The 14,473-nt window shown below is 46.1% G+C and overlaps 1 protein-coding gene across 1 annotated transcript; it reads left to right on the top strand.

The window, feature by feature from the left end:
• The first annotated feature begins 65 nt into the window (after positions 1-65).
• LOC117701305 (ubiquitin-like modifier-activating enzyme 1 Y) lies at positions 66-13,693 on the top strand. The gene is made up of 17 exons (XM_076706226.1): positions 66-240; positions 2,240-2,356; positions 2,466-2,521; positions 2,606-2,774; positions 2,863-2,997; positions 3,603-3,709; positions 3,926-4,016; positions 4,613-4,745; positions 6,791-6,888; positions 6,987-7,133; positions 7,252-7,428; positions 7,540-7,644; positions 7,733-7,813; positions 8,332-8,487; positions 10,386-10,551; positions 10,833-11,029; positions 13,625-13,693. Exons 2-17 carry the CDS (start codon positions 2,240-2,242, stop codon positions 13,691-13,693), a joined length of 2,004 nt encoding a protein of 667 aa, XP_076562341.1. The 5' UTR covers positions 66-240.
• Positions 13,694-14,473: the final 780 nt, after the last annotated feature.

Here is a 14,473-nt window from a genome sequence, read left to right as displayed (position 1 = left end):
GCGTCATAAATGATTCATGACGAGCGTGGGTCACGCTCCTCCCTTCCGCTTCCGGCTGGGCCGGCGCCATCTTGTTCCTCGTGTGAGGAGAAGGACGCGCCTTTTGTGGAAGGAGTTCCCCAAGAAACTGGCTGCTGGCCGGGGACCTGAAGGTGGAGGCTGCGCGGGTTTCGGACCGGGTCTTCGAGGAAGAGGAAGTACGAAGAGAGCGGCAGGGAGCGCAAACAGGCACCAGCATTGGTAACAATCTGGGTCTCTGTGGTGGGGGCCTCAGGAGCCGTTGCGCCGCGTAGGCAGGCCTAGTTGATACGGACGGCCTGGTGGGACAGTACAGTGAAAGGATTCGTATCAGGTTAAGGAGCTCAGTTTGATGTCCTTACCCTGGGTTCAGGGCCAACAGGTGGGTAGGCAGTGGTTTCTGTTAGTTGTGCAGGCAGTATTGCGGAGGAGAGGGCGGTGTTAGGCCGGGTCTCCAGTCGTGGGTGAACCTTTCCAACCGCGGTCACCCCCTCTGTGACCTAGTGTTTTGTAAAGTGTTTTCCTCGACCTATTTTTAGTACGTCAGCAACATAGGCTCCTGTAAGAACATTTTGTTGTGCAGAAAGGCTAGCAGGGGCATTATAGGTATTAAGATACGGGATGTTATTAATCTGTGCAGTTAATATGGTTAATTACGATTAAAAAAAAAAAGAACAAAAGGACGAAGTCTACAATTGTTGTTTTGTTTCTTTGTGGTTTTTTGTTTGGGTGTTGGGGTTCTCTTTTGTTTGTTTGTTTTATTTTGTTTGGCTATCATTTTCCTAGAAAGAGACACCGGAATTTTAGACATAAACTTAGGAGTGATTCACCTGGGCTTGGCGCCTTTGTCATGCATTTGCCTGTTCTTTTTGTCCAGTGTAGATAATGTTTTACATAAGATCTCTCCTATGGATGGATTTCAAGCCAGAGAACTAGAACCCACGTACCACCCTGAAAAGATTGCTTAGAGCCAGTTTGTAGCATTCCCTGCACGTGTACTTAGACTCGTCTGCCTTTGTGGTATAACGTCAATCTTTCCGTGGACCCTGGACTCTCTCAACAGAGTAACTTTAGTTATCTGAAGAACTTCCCAAAGACAGGACTTGTTGGGATGTATAGTCCCTCTGCAGTAACTCTCCCGGTCTGGGTTTGTCAGGGCCTAACATAATTCTCATCCTTTCCCTACCTCTAGCTTCAAAAGCAGTGTCTAATGTGGGATTCCATTTTATTGCTTAGACATACCCAGTTTCAGTTTGGGATCTAAGCAGTGTCTGCTCGCCGGTTCTTTTGGATGTAAACTTTTATTAAAGTTCTGATCTACCCACTGTAGCATCCTTGCGGGCTTTACAGCAGGCAGGTAAACCATCAGGATGAACTAAGAATGAAACTGGGATCAGCCTGATACTGGAACTGGTGCTTGGCCCAGGAGTCTGACCCAGATCATGATACTTTAGCCATATTTAAGCACGGCACAATTTTGGAAGTACGCATTCTAATAATAATTCAGTCCCAAGTGCACCAGATTTAAAACACTGAGATTGTTTACACCCTGGCTTCTTTCACAAGGATGGGTATGGGTGTTACTGATTCGGAATAGTGCCAGAGATTTAGGGCTTAGAGAGAGGTTGGTGGAGGTAAGCATAAGGGCTGTGTCCGTTACCATTGGCCTGGCCCTGAGGTGGCGTAGGAACCACTGAGGCTGTCGGTAAGTACAGTCACATCCCTCATAAGAATGGGTTTTATAGCCTAGAAGCAGTGTCCAGGACTTAGAGGGAAAGGTGCTAGGATAAGTAAAACATGATTTCTGGGAGTTAGGGGTGGAGCCTGGCTCAACAGACAGCAAAGTGTCACCAGGGTGTAAACTACATCTATTCCCAGCATTCCAGGAGAAAGGAAGGTAAACATCTCTTTCCTTTGAAGGATGCCTGTGTGCTTGCTTAAACTTTCCTGGCTTCCCTGCTGCTTATCTGTGTGCACACTTTTTACCCTCTACACTGACCATTAAAAGCTATATTAGTTTGACTTAACAGATCTATCTTCAGTGCCTTCTCTTGTCAGAGGAGGATAGCAGTGTACACACACGTGCACGAGAGCACGCGCGCGCGCACACACACACACACACACACACACACACACACACACACACACGGGCAAACAAAACCTTTGTGAAGAGAGTGTTCCTGCCACAGAGCCTCACCTGTGATGTTTCCTGTTTCTTTAGATGTCCAGATCAGTCCTGTCCAAGAAACGCAAAGTGTCTGGACCGGACTCTAAGCTGGATTCTAGTTGGTCTCCTACCTATTCTGTGATGCCTGACGTGCCCCCAGGGCCAACCAACGTGAGTATGACTTTTGTCAGGATGGAAGCAATCAGTGGGGGTGGTGAAGTACCTCTGTCTAAGTCTCACTGCTATTTTATCTCCCCTGGACCTCTATGCTCATCTTTAGGGAATGTCGAAAAGCAAGGAAATGGACATAGATGAAGGTCTTTACTCCCGCCAGCTGTGAGTGGTACCCAGGATGGGAGATGGAGATTGGGAGAAGGCACAGAGTGGGGCAGGCCCTAATCTAGAGTTCTTTGCTGACAGGTATGTACTCGGTCATGAGGCAATGAAGCATCTCCAGACTTCCAGTGTACTGATATCAGGCCTGCAGGGCCTGGGTGTGGAAATTGCCAAGAATATCATCCTTGGTGGCGTCAAGGCTGTTACTCTCCATGACCAGGGCACTGCCCAGTGGGCTGATCTGTCTTCCCAGGTATCTCTTTTTGGCTTCTCTTTTCCCTAGGCTCCAGCGTGTTCACTGCATTTGTTTTCAGTCCTATCTTTCTACCCCCTTTTTATAGTTCTACCTACGTGAGGAAGATATTGGTAAAAACCGAGCTGAGATATCCCAACCACGCCTTGCTGAACTCAACAGTTACGTTCCTGTGCTCACCTACACTGGACCTCTATTTGAGGACTTCCTTAGTGGTTTTCAGGTACCCTGGAGTATCCCCAATGCCTCCCGTCTTATTCTTCTAGGTTTGTTGTCCTTTAGGCTGGCACCTAGTGTCTGGTTTGGTTCTGGAAAACTAGGAGAGGTAGATAGCAGTTAGAGCTCGGGGGAGAAGGTGTGTGTGTGGGGGGGGGGGGAGGGGTTGTGCCGGGATGCAGATTCTTTTGTAGAAGGGTGTTGTGTTATAGTGAGATCTGGAGCACATCACCTGCATGTATAATTCTCAAGCCCTTGTACAAGCAGGTGTAATGAGAGGAACCCAGGCTGACTGGGTAATCACTCTTGATGAATATAAGCTGGCTGTAGGTAGCCATCTGTCTGTCTTCACCAGATAAATGAACTTAGCTGGTCTTAAGACCTTGTTAGTTTGTCCAGCACTGCTGTTGTTCTTGCCATAGTTGGTAGTGTTTTTAAATGCTGTTCTCTGTCCCTTACCATGCCGGGCACCCATTGACACTTGTGTGTCCATGTGACAAAAGGCTGAGCCAGCAAAGCTTGGGTGTTAGATTCTTCTCCCTTCTTCTTCACCTCTGTCAGCATTTTTATTCTCTCACTCCACCCCAAACCTGAACCTATTGGTCTTTACAGGTAGTGGTTCTTACCAACACTCCTTTGGAGTATCAGCTGCAGGTGGGTGAATTCTGCCATAGCCATGGAATCAAGCTGGTAGTAGCAGATACTCGGGGCCTAGTTGGGTGAGTGCTTGCTTGTCTCTCTCTTGTCTAACTTTTAGCAAACATAGGCCAAGAGTCTCCCAAGTCTTCACTCCACCAACCAGATTTGAAGTGATTTTTTTTCATTTTTTTCCTGTGTGGTATGAGTATCACTTGACCCACTCCAGTACCTTGAGTGCTGGAAGGCCCTGTGCTTGGGTCCAAAGTAGCACTCACTCCCTTTGCCTCCTTTCCTAGACAACTCTTTTGTGACTTTGGAGAGGAAATGATTATCACTGATTCAAATGGGGAACAGCCACTCAGTGCCATGGTGTCGATGATCACTAAGGTAAGGGAGGCCAGCTCCATAGGTGATTCTCATGCAGAAGTCAGCAGTAATTGGTTCTTTCCCCCCCCCCTTTTCTTTTCCTGTTCTCTGACCCTCCTTTCTTTTCTCTCCTCTCCTTCCTTTCTCCCCTTTCCTTCATCTTGATGATTCCTTTTCCTTTCTTTTCCCTTTCCCTCTCACTTTTGAAAATTCTTTTCCTGTTCCCCCTTTCCTTCCCTTCCCTTCCCCTGCCCCCACCCAACAATTGAACTTGGGATCTGTCACTGAATAGGTGAGTTACCTATCACTGAGGTAAATTAAACATCCCGAACCAATAGTTGCCTGCCCTTGACTATAAATCTTGGGTAGTTTTTCAGGTGGTGGTGGGTGGTGGGTGGTGGGTGGTGGGTGGTGGGTGGTGGGTGGTGGGTGGTGGGTGATTATGAGTGAGACATGCTCCATAATGTAGTTAAGACTAGGTTTGAATTCAGGGTGAACCTTCTGTTTCACCTTCCAGGGTGGTAGGACTGTAAGTATGCCACACTGTGCATGACTTAACTCTTAATCTTTTTCTTTTTCTTTTACTTTTTCTTTTTCTTTTCTTTTTCTCCAACCAGGAGAATCCAGGAATTGTCACTTGCTTGGAGGAATCCCGGCATGGATTTGAAAGTGGTGACTTTGTCTCTTTCACAGAAGTTCAGGGCATGAGTGAACTCAATGGCATTGGTCCCATAGAGATCAAAGTTCTGGGTATGGCAAGCCTGGGGAAGGAGTGTGAGGAAGGAAGGTTGGCAGTGTGATATGGGCTGTCTCAGAAGCCAAGAGGTCACCGTGGAACTTTGTCAGCAGGCTGGGCTCTTGCCTGAGTGCTGATTCCTGAATGCTGGGATTCAAGCCACCATGCCTTGATAAAACACTGCCTAATTTGTGTCTCCCACCTCTACTGCACCGTCTCTTTCTGTGGCATTGGACTGATTCTCACTTATTTTCTGAGACAGCCCACTTACTCCTTGGTTTATTGCCTTTTGACTTTCCTCCCTTTTGGTCTTAGGTTAGACAATTAAATTCTCTCTCTTAAGCTATAAAAGGACGAAGTGACTAGGTCCTTTCTAGTGTGTGTGATTGTAAGCTAGGTTCTGGTATACTAATGGCTGGAAAGATGGCTCAGTTTGTAAGATGCTTGCTCTGTAAGCATTATGACCAAGGTTGAATTTAGACTAGCCATGCAAAATGCTGTTATGCAGACAAGATGGCAGCACATTCTGTGTAAGTAACCACTACACTGGGGAGTTGGGTGGAACAGATAAAGATGGATCCTGAGGGCTCACCTCGGTCGTCCAAACTGTTTCATTGAGCAAATGTATGACGACAGTGTGGTAGTGATGGAAGAGTTAAGAAGGAGAGTCTGTGGTACTTTAAAACACAGCAATTTGTGTATGCAGTAGGCCAAATACAGTGAATCCCAGCAGGGGTGTGAGATTAACTGATGCTTCTGTAGAGATGATATTCCCAAAACTAAAGTGAGATGTGTGAGCTCAACCACAGTCAGAGTAGCATGATGTTTCATAATTGTTTGAGAGATGTAAGGTACTTGTGAGCCTTACATATTTGATGCTGTCTTCAGTTGTCCTGGCATGCTGAACTTTAGTCATTGCTAGATTTACTCATTACTAGATTCATCTAGTTAACCCTGGTGTCAACTCCTTTGTAATGTCCAGACTTGAGTGAGTGTGATTCTGAGCACTCAAGGTGATGCCTGTTTGCCAGGAAGTCTTTGTGCATGAGCTGAAACTGAAACTAATCAGTGAAGAGAGGGGACCAAAGACTCCCTTTTTGTATGTTTTGTGGCCCTCCACCCTTGGGCTCTGTGAACACAAAGTGTGTGTAGGAAAGGAAAATTGGTTGCCATTGTGGATGATGGCATGCACCTGTAATCTGGTACTCAGGGGGTGGATGCAGGAGGATTAGAGTTCAAGCCCAGCCTTAGTTACAGAACAAGAGGCCGGCCTGGGCAATGTTGGACCCCCGTCTCCAAATCAACAGGCACGTGAAAAAGAATGGCTTTTGTTTTGAACGTGTACAGACTTTTTCTTCTCGATAGTCACTAAGTATTAGTAACGTAGTGGACGTTGGGAGATGGAGACAAGTAGATTTCTTTCTGTCTTGTTTTAAATTGATTGTATTTTTGTATGTGTGAATATGTTCTGGGATATGTCTGAGAGCTACAGACACTTGTGAGCTGCCCGGTGTAGGTGCTGGGAACTTAATCAAGTTCCTGCTTTCTGGGAGAGCAAGAAGCACTCACTCTCAGCCACTGAATTCAGATCTTGGACAGAGGAGCCATCTGTTCCCTCCCCCATTTTGTTTTTCTGCATTGAAACAGAAGCCAGATGCTGTGGTGTTACCTTCCTAGCGCCCAGAGTCTGAAGCTGTATGAGTGAGATTGTGGCCATCCAGTTGGTATGGGTAGCCCTTGGCTAGCTTTGAACTCTGAATCCTCCTGAGTTGACTTCTCAAGTGCTTGGATGAGAGTTGTGTAGTCAAATGCCTTTGATGGATGTGTTTTGGTTTGTTTTTGTCTGCTTGCTTGCCTGCTTGCCTGCTTGCCTGCTTGCCTGCTTGCCTGCTTGCCTGCTCCTATCTGAGTAGAGCTTTCAATTTTAAAAAAAAAAAAAAAAAAAAAAAAAAGCTGATGTGTCTTAGGCTTGGACTGTGAGATTTTTGTGCGTGATCTTGGGAGGGTGGCAGGGGCATGGATTGGACTGGCAGTCTTGTCCATCTTTTTCATCTTTCAGGTCCCTATACCTTTAGTATCTGTGATACCTCCAGCTTCTCTGAGTACATCCGTGGAGGCATTGTCAGTCAAGTGAAAGTATCTCAGAAGATCAGTTTTGTGAGTAGGTGGTTAGGGGCTGTGAGTAGATAGAAGGACTCCTGCTTTTGAGATTCATAGGTTATTCACATCTTGTCTCAATGCTCCATTATCCACAGAAACCCCTGCTTGCCTCGCTGGCAGAGCCAGAGTTTGTGGTGACAGATTTTGCTAAGTGCTGTCGCCCTGCTCAGCTCCACGTTGGCTTCCAGGCCCTGCATCAGTTCTGCACTCTTCACGGCAGGCCTCCTCGGCCCCATAATGAGGTAAATGAGTGGGAAGCCAGCCAGGAACCTCTGATTTGTCTGTTTCCTGTACCTGTGCCCGTTCTTCCTCCAGTGGGACCTGATAGGCTCTATCTTGGTTCCTTTTGTGTCCAACCAGGAAGATGCTGCAGAAATGGTGACCTTAGCACAAGCTGTGAATGCTCAGGCTTTGCCAGCAGTTCATCAGGATTGCCTGGATGTAGACCTCATCCAGAAGTTGGCCTATGTAGCAGCTGGGGATCTGGCACCCATGAATGCCTTCATTGGTGGTTTGGCTGCCCAGGAGGTCATGAAGGTCAGTGCTAGTAGAAAAGGGTGTGGACTGCTGTGTGCTTCTGATTCCATCACTGAGCCTTTTAGTCCCTATCGCTTCCAGTTAAGCGGCCGACAACATTTCTTTCTCCAGGCTTGTTCCGGAAAGTTTATGCCCATTAGGCAGTGGTTGTACTTTGATGCTCTTGAGTGTCTCCCGGAGCACAGAGTGCCTTTCATGGAAGACAAGTGCCTGCCGGTAGGTCTATGGGAACAGTGGGAAACTTTGGGAACATCTTGAGGGAAGTGTCTCTCTGAACTGTCTGTACTCATTCACATAAATACAGCGCCAGAACCGTTACGATGGGCAAGTGGCTGTATTTGGATCAGACCTACAAGAGAAGCTTGGCAAGCAGAAGTACTTCCTGGTGATTGACACTAATGGCCTCTGTCTACCCTCTTTAAGATCTCGATCTCTCTCTCTCTCTCTCTCTCTCTCTCTCTCTCTCTCTCTCTCTCTCTCTCTACCCTTCCTCTCTCCTTCCCTCTTCCCTCCCTCCCTCCCTCCCTCCTTCCCTCTCCTCTTCCCTCCCTCCCTTTCTCCCTCTCTCTCCCTCTCCTCTCCTCCTCCCTCTCCCTTCCCCTTCCTCTCTTCCTCCCTGATCGTTTTGGGGAGGGGTCTTTCGGTTTTCCTATCCTGATCATGTCACCTTACTCTCTTTTGTGGTTGGTCAAGGAAAGGCTTCATGTATCTCTCTTTCTCCCCTCTCTCAGTTACCCACAGGAATGTCTGTCTGTCTGAGTGAGTTGAATGTGTGTTACTACACAGTCTTGTGTTGTTTTGGTGGTGGTTTTTTGTTTTTTTGTTTTTTTTTTTGAGTAAGGAATGGTGGGTTAGCATATGCCATCACTATTCATTCTGATCAGATGGTTTACCAACTTCTAGGTAGGTGCAGGTGCCATTGGCTGTGAGCTGCTCAAGAACTTTGCCATGATTGGCCTTGGCTGTGGGGAGGGGGGAGAAATCACGGTTACGGACATGGACACCATTGAGAAGTCAAACCTGAACAGACAGTTTCTCTTCCGTCCCTGGGACGTCACAGTGAGTAGGATGGCATGGCTTTGTCTCTTCGGTTTGAGTCGAGTCTAAATGGCTCAGATGTTTCTCCTCCCCTCCCCTCCCCTCCCCTCCCCTCCCCTCCCCTCCCCTCCCCTCCCCTCCCCTCCCCTCTCGTTCCCTCCTGTTTTTTTCAGACCTTCAGGTGTGAGGTCAGTAGACATTATTACCTGGCACATTTTTTTAATTTGCCTGGTTTTCCCTCCCCACCTACTAAGCTTGGATGCTTGTGCATTGTAGATGTGACATTGTGAGATGGGTAATAGAGGCATAACTGGGCATTCCCTACAGGTCAGTGTAGCTTGATTGACTTGCTGATAATCCATCTTTCCTTTGCTTCGTTTTACACTAAGCATCCTAGACTCTAGATTTAGAAGAGATAAGGGTAACAAAAGAAATGTTTCTGGCTCTCTCTTAATGGGAAGATTGGAGCAAGTGAGAAGCTTCCTGAATGCATTTTGGTATCCTCCTCCTGTAACATTGAGTCTGGAAGACTCAATAATAACTTAAATGATACTTAAAAATACTGTTTGTCTTTCCTCTGCCAGATTGCTTTATCGGTGGAAAGGACAAATTTCTTCCACACTTTTAGAAAGCCAGTTCAGGAAAGCTGGGAAGCTATTTTCCAGATAACCAGGATGTGATGACAGGCCAATTAAAAAAAAAAAAAAAAGCGAACAAACAGCAAGGAAGAACTCTTCATAGTCTATATGTACTAGTACTACTACTGTACAAGTATCCCACTAGTTCATCCATGAACTGTGTATGTAAATACGCATGTGTGTGCCTGTATACATCTCTGTGTGTGTGTGTGTGTGTGTGTGTGTGTGTGTACACGTACGTACATACACATACATACATACATACATCCAGAGGGACACACACATACACTCACATAGCTGTTGTAAGAGAGTATGTAATCTAAAATGTATTTATAAATATGTGAGTACGGTCTGAGTCCTCAGGGATGTTCTGTACTGAAAGCATTTTACATGATAAATGCTTATGCTTATCTCATATGTTCTTGACATACTGTGTAAACTGGACTAATGCTTTTAAATATTCTGGTTAAAATCCTAACATGGGAAGTTGTGGTGCTTATGAGGTATACTCCCAAAAGTTCTTTTGGGAGATTCTTCTCTGAGCATTTGTAGCTACTGTTGTAGTAAGTGGCATATGGTTAATGTTAGAATTTCAGATGTGTAAGAGAAGTAATGAGGAACAGAGAAGTAGCAATTGGAAATGTTAGGAGGGTACTTGTCTTCAGTGCTTATGAAGACTTTCTCCTTGGGAAATTGACATTTCGGTGGTGTAACAGTCCCGGTATGTAGGCAAACAGTTGACCATGCAAAAGTAGTAGAAGCCTGAGGGGAAGATATGAATGACATTCGGGTGTGTGCTATTTAAAGAACAGAGAGTTCAGGTGGAGGAGGCCACAACCCATTTATACCCTAAGTGAAAGTAGAACCAGAGGTGGCTTTTGAAAAGCCAAACATGACTCAGTCTGTCTGTGGTTTTATTTGGGTTACTCTGGATGTTATTAATTGAAAATAGAGTGGCTATTGAGACATTCTGACCTCGTTTCTTGTTCTAGTGCTCAAAATACTCTGTGGTGCCAAATTTCATGTAAAACCCTTAAAGCAAAAGAGAACAGGATTTTACGAATGATAGAAATGTAGCTGTCATCAAAGAGCATTCTGTGGTCCCTAATCTCCTTTATAGTATCTGTTGTGGCCAGCCAGATGGTATTGATTGATGCAATTGGAGCCTGGTTGACTTTGAGCCTTGTTTTGCCCTTTATGAGATAAATCTTGGGCTGTCTCTGTGGGGTTTTGTTGTATCAGTGTATGGGAAACACCTCTGTTTTTCATATCCCCACCCAGAAATTAAAGTCTGAGACTGCTGCTGCAGCAGTGCGTGACATAAATCCACACATCAGGGTCTTCAGCCACCAGAATCGAGTAGGCCCTGAGACAGAACACGTCTATGATGATGACTTCTTCCAAAACCTGGATGGTGTGGCCAATGCCCTAGACAATGTGGATGCTCGTAAGTTTGGAGTTGAGTGAGGAGGGCAAGAGCAAGGTAGTCTGTATGTGTGAGGTTCTTGTGTTCCTGTCTTGTCTTGTTTGGTTTTTTTGTTGTTTATTTGTTTGTTTTGGCTTGGTTTGTTTTTGTTGTTGTCGTTGTTGTGTTTGTTTTTGAGACAGGGTTTTTCTATGTAGCCTTGGCTGTCCTGGAACTCACTCTATAGACTAAGCTGGCATGTGTTCCTGTCTCATCTAAGCACACCTGCTACTCATCTGCCATTTCTTCCCATCTCCCTGAAGGATTATACGTGGACCGTCGTTGTGTTTACTATCGTAAGCCTCTGCTGGAATCAGGCACGCTGGGCACCAAGGGCAACGTGCAGGTGGTTGTTCCCTTCTTGACAGAATCTTACAGCTCAAGCCAGGACCCACCTGAGAAGTCCATCCCTATCTGCACACTGAAGAACTTCCCCAATGCCATTGAGCACACCCTGCAGGTGATCAACCTTGGGAGGAATGGGAGATGAGAGGAATGGGAGATGAAAGGGTTAGGTCATCAAGCCTTTGCCAGTCTCATGCTACAGATTCTAGTTTCCTGTGTGTTCTGTGTCTGGAACACATCCCCTGTCTTTATGCCAGAAGCCAGAGTACCTGCCGTTGGTTCTCTTCTTTTAAAAAGAACTTTACCTTTGGGTACATCTTGTGTGAGTTGTCACACGTCTCTGAGATGATATGTGTTATCAGCCCACATGTGTATCTATCAGACATGGCTTCTTTACAGTTATCCACTTGTGGTGACAGCACTCGAAATTGTACAAGTTCAAACCAAGCAAAATCCCCACACAAAGCCGGGCAGTGGTGGCACCCGCCTTTAATCCCAGCCCTTGGGAGGCAGAGGCAGGTGGACTTCTGAGTTCGAGGCCAGCCTGGTCTACAGAGTGAGTGCCAGGACTACACAGAGAAACCCTGTCTCAAAAAAAAAAACAAAAACAAAACAAACAAACAAACAAAAAAAACAAACAAAAAAAACAAACAAAAAAAAAACAAAACCAGACAGTCCCAACACAAAGAAGGGGAAGTCCGCACAAAGTTCCAGCTGTAACCAAAAGGGTTGATACCTGCCTAGAAAAGGAAAACACATTGTCTTCTACAGTGGAATGTTATGGCATCTGTCAACCACATGCCCAGACGCAGGTGGCCGGGTGGACCTCAGGTTTTTTCCTTGTGCACTTCTGTTCTGGTATTTCTTGCCTTGCTGGTGGGTTTCGTTTCTTTTGGGTTTGACTTTTTATTGTGTTTTCTTGAGAGATGGCACATGAGTTAAGTGGCTAGGGAGTTTAGGAGGTTCTGGGAGGGAGGGGTTGACAGAAGGAAAAAATAGAATCAAACTGTATTGTGTGAAAACTATTTTAAATACAATAATTAACCTTAACCTTTTACTTTGGAACGGGTTAAAGAGAACATCAATTGGACGTGTGTCTAAGCAGTGGGAATGATCTATAAGCGATGCTCTTTGCTACACAAATCAGCTAATGTTGTTCTGCTGATTTTCTAAATTACCTTGTAATAGTCAGTGCATTTTTGGTTTGTTAAACTCTTGCCCAGAGTGAGTTAAGCAGCTGGTTTTTCAGTGTGGCTCCTGTCTGTGTAGTCAAGTACATAATCTTGTGTGCCCTCTGGTTGAGAGCCTAGTCCCTGCTTGTGTCCTTCCAGTCCGGCAGGGTGTGTCGGGCTATTGGATTCTGTTTGCCCGTAGGTTCATAGTGTCAGTATATTGGAGGTGTCTTAGGGTTTCTGTTCCTGCACAAACATTATGGCCAAGAAGCAAGTTGGGGAGGGAAGGATTTATTCAGCTTACATTTCCACATTGCTGTTTATTATCAAAGGAAGTCAGAACTGGAAGTCAGACAGGTCAGGAAGCAGGAGCTGATGCAAAGGCCAAGGAGGGGTGCTGCTTCCTGGCTTGCTTCCCCTGGCTTGCTCAGCTTGCTCTCTTAATAGAACCCAAGACTACCAGCCCAGGGATGGCACCGCCCACAATGGGCCCTCCCACCCTTGATCATTAATTAATTGAAGAAATGCCTTATGGCTGGATCTCATGGAGGCATTTTCTCAAGGGAGGCTCCTTTCTCTGCGATAACTCTATAGCGTGTGTCAAGTTGACACACAAAGCCAGCCAGTACAGAAGCCATGCTGAGGGGTTGGAGATCAGGAAGGAATCGACTGGAGAGTTCTGACCGCATTACCTTGTCCCGTTTCTTGTTTGAGGTTGCAATAATGCACAGCAGGCAGAGAAGTGCAAAAAGGTTTTGAATGTGTTCAGTAACTTTGTAGGAGCCCTGTCTGGTCCTCAGATTCCTTATCTGCAAAATGTGCATTGAAGTAATACCTACCAGCAAGATTTTGTAAAGCACTTAAGCTGGATATGGGCTGTTCATATACTTTGGTTAAAGTTCTTAGCAGTGGGTTTGTAGTTGGCACCATACTCAGTTTGCAGTATGCATGTGCTCATTCACTATTTGATGAGCGTAAATGCTAGTTAGATCAGAGACTTAAAAACCAGATGGCTACAGGGGTGTCTGTTTCCTCTGAAATAGATCATAAAAGCAGGTTAGTATGTGTAAGAGTTAGAATTTAGGCACCTGTATGTCCAGTGTCTGTATAGATGCCTCGGACCATTTCAGCAGTGCCCTCCTAGTTCTCAGAAACCTTGGTGGGGGACGGGGGGGGGGGGGTGTTGGGGGGGGAGAGGAATTCCTGTTGAGTGAGACCTGGGTACCGTTCTGCCCAGTACTAAAAGTAAAACTGCCTATGGATCATTGTTCTTTTAAGTGTGATTTCTTTCTTTGTCCCTCTTTCTTAAAATACAAACACGTCACACCTGCATTGCCATTGAACGTTCCAGGTTCTCACACATACGTACTTGGCTGCAAAGTATGACCACTGGTCTGGAACATGTGGGTACCCTCATTGTACAGATTGAATGCAGTCTTCACCCAGAACAAGCTTTACTAACTGGTTGTCTCACCGATGTGTACAGGAACCCGTTTTGTTGGGTGTTGCTGACACGCATTTGTTTGCTCTGTCTGTAGTGGGCTCGGGATGAGTTTGAAGGGCTCTTCAAGCAGTCAGCTGAAAACGTTAACCAGTACCTCACGTAAGTAACCAACAGCCAACAGACTGACCAACAGTCAACAAAGGTGTCCTTGTCTGCTCTCCTCAGGCACATCCTCAGTGGATGTGTTGGATAATTAATGGTTGTTTGAGCCTCTCATTGATGGAGGAAGATGGGAAGTGAGTCAGGGTTGACTTTTTCCGTGGAGAAAGAAGGCTTGTCCAGAAACCTTACTTGTAGGCCTCTGAAGTAATCCAGGTCTTTGCATTGGTAGGGACCCAAGTTCATGGAGCGGACACTGCAGCTCGGCGGCACCAGCCTTTGGAAGTACTGGAGGCTATACAGTACAGCCTGGTCCTGCACAGGCCACAGACTTGGGCCGACTGTGTGGCTTGGGCCTACCAGCACTGGCACACCCAGTATTCTCACAACATCCAGCAGTTGCTGCACAGCTTCCCTCCAGACCAGGTATTATATACTCAGTGGATGTAGTTGGCCGAACACATTTCCAGGAAATTGGATGCTTACTGTCCTCTGTCTGGACATGGTTCCTTCCAAGGCAGTCTAGCTGCCACAGGCACCCCAAGGCAAGGTGTAGCCAGTACTTGGTGCAAGCATTTGTGTTTTCCTTCTTCTGTCCGCCAAGCAAGGGGCTTAGTTTCCTTTCCAGCTACACTTGTGGACTGAGTCCGCATCTGAGTTCTCTTTGAGGGCTGTACTTGTAAGTGAGAAGTTTTATAGTTAAGCATAAGCGATCTGTGGGTTCAAGTCCAGCTGTGTTTGACACTGGGCATGTCATGCCTATGTCTTGGTAAGCCTGTCTGTG

The sequence above is a fragment of the Arvicanthis niloticus genome, assembly GCF_011762505.2.
Source record: "Arvicanthis niloticus isolate mArvNil1 chromosome Y unlocalized genomic scaffold, mArvNil1.pat.X SUPER_Y_unloc_4, whole genome shotgun sequence".
In the NCBI taxonomy this organism is placed as follows: domain Eukaryota; kingdom Metazoa; phylum Chordata; class Mammalia; order Rodentia; family Muridae; genus Arvicanthis; species Arvicanthis niloticus.
This window is presented reverse-complemented; position numbering and strand designations above follow the sequence as displayed.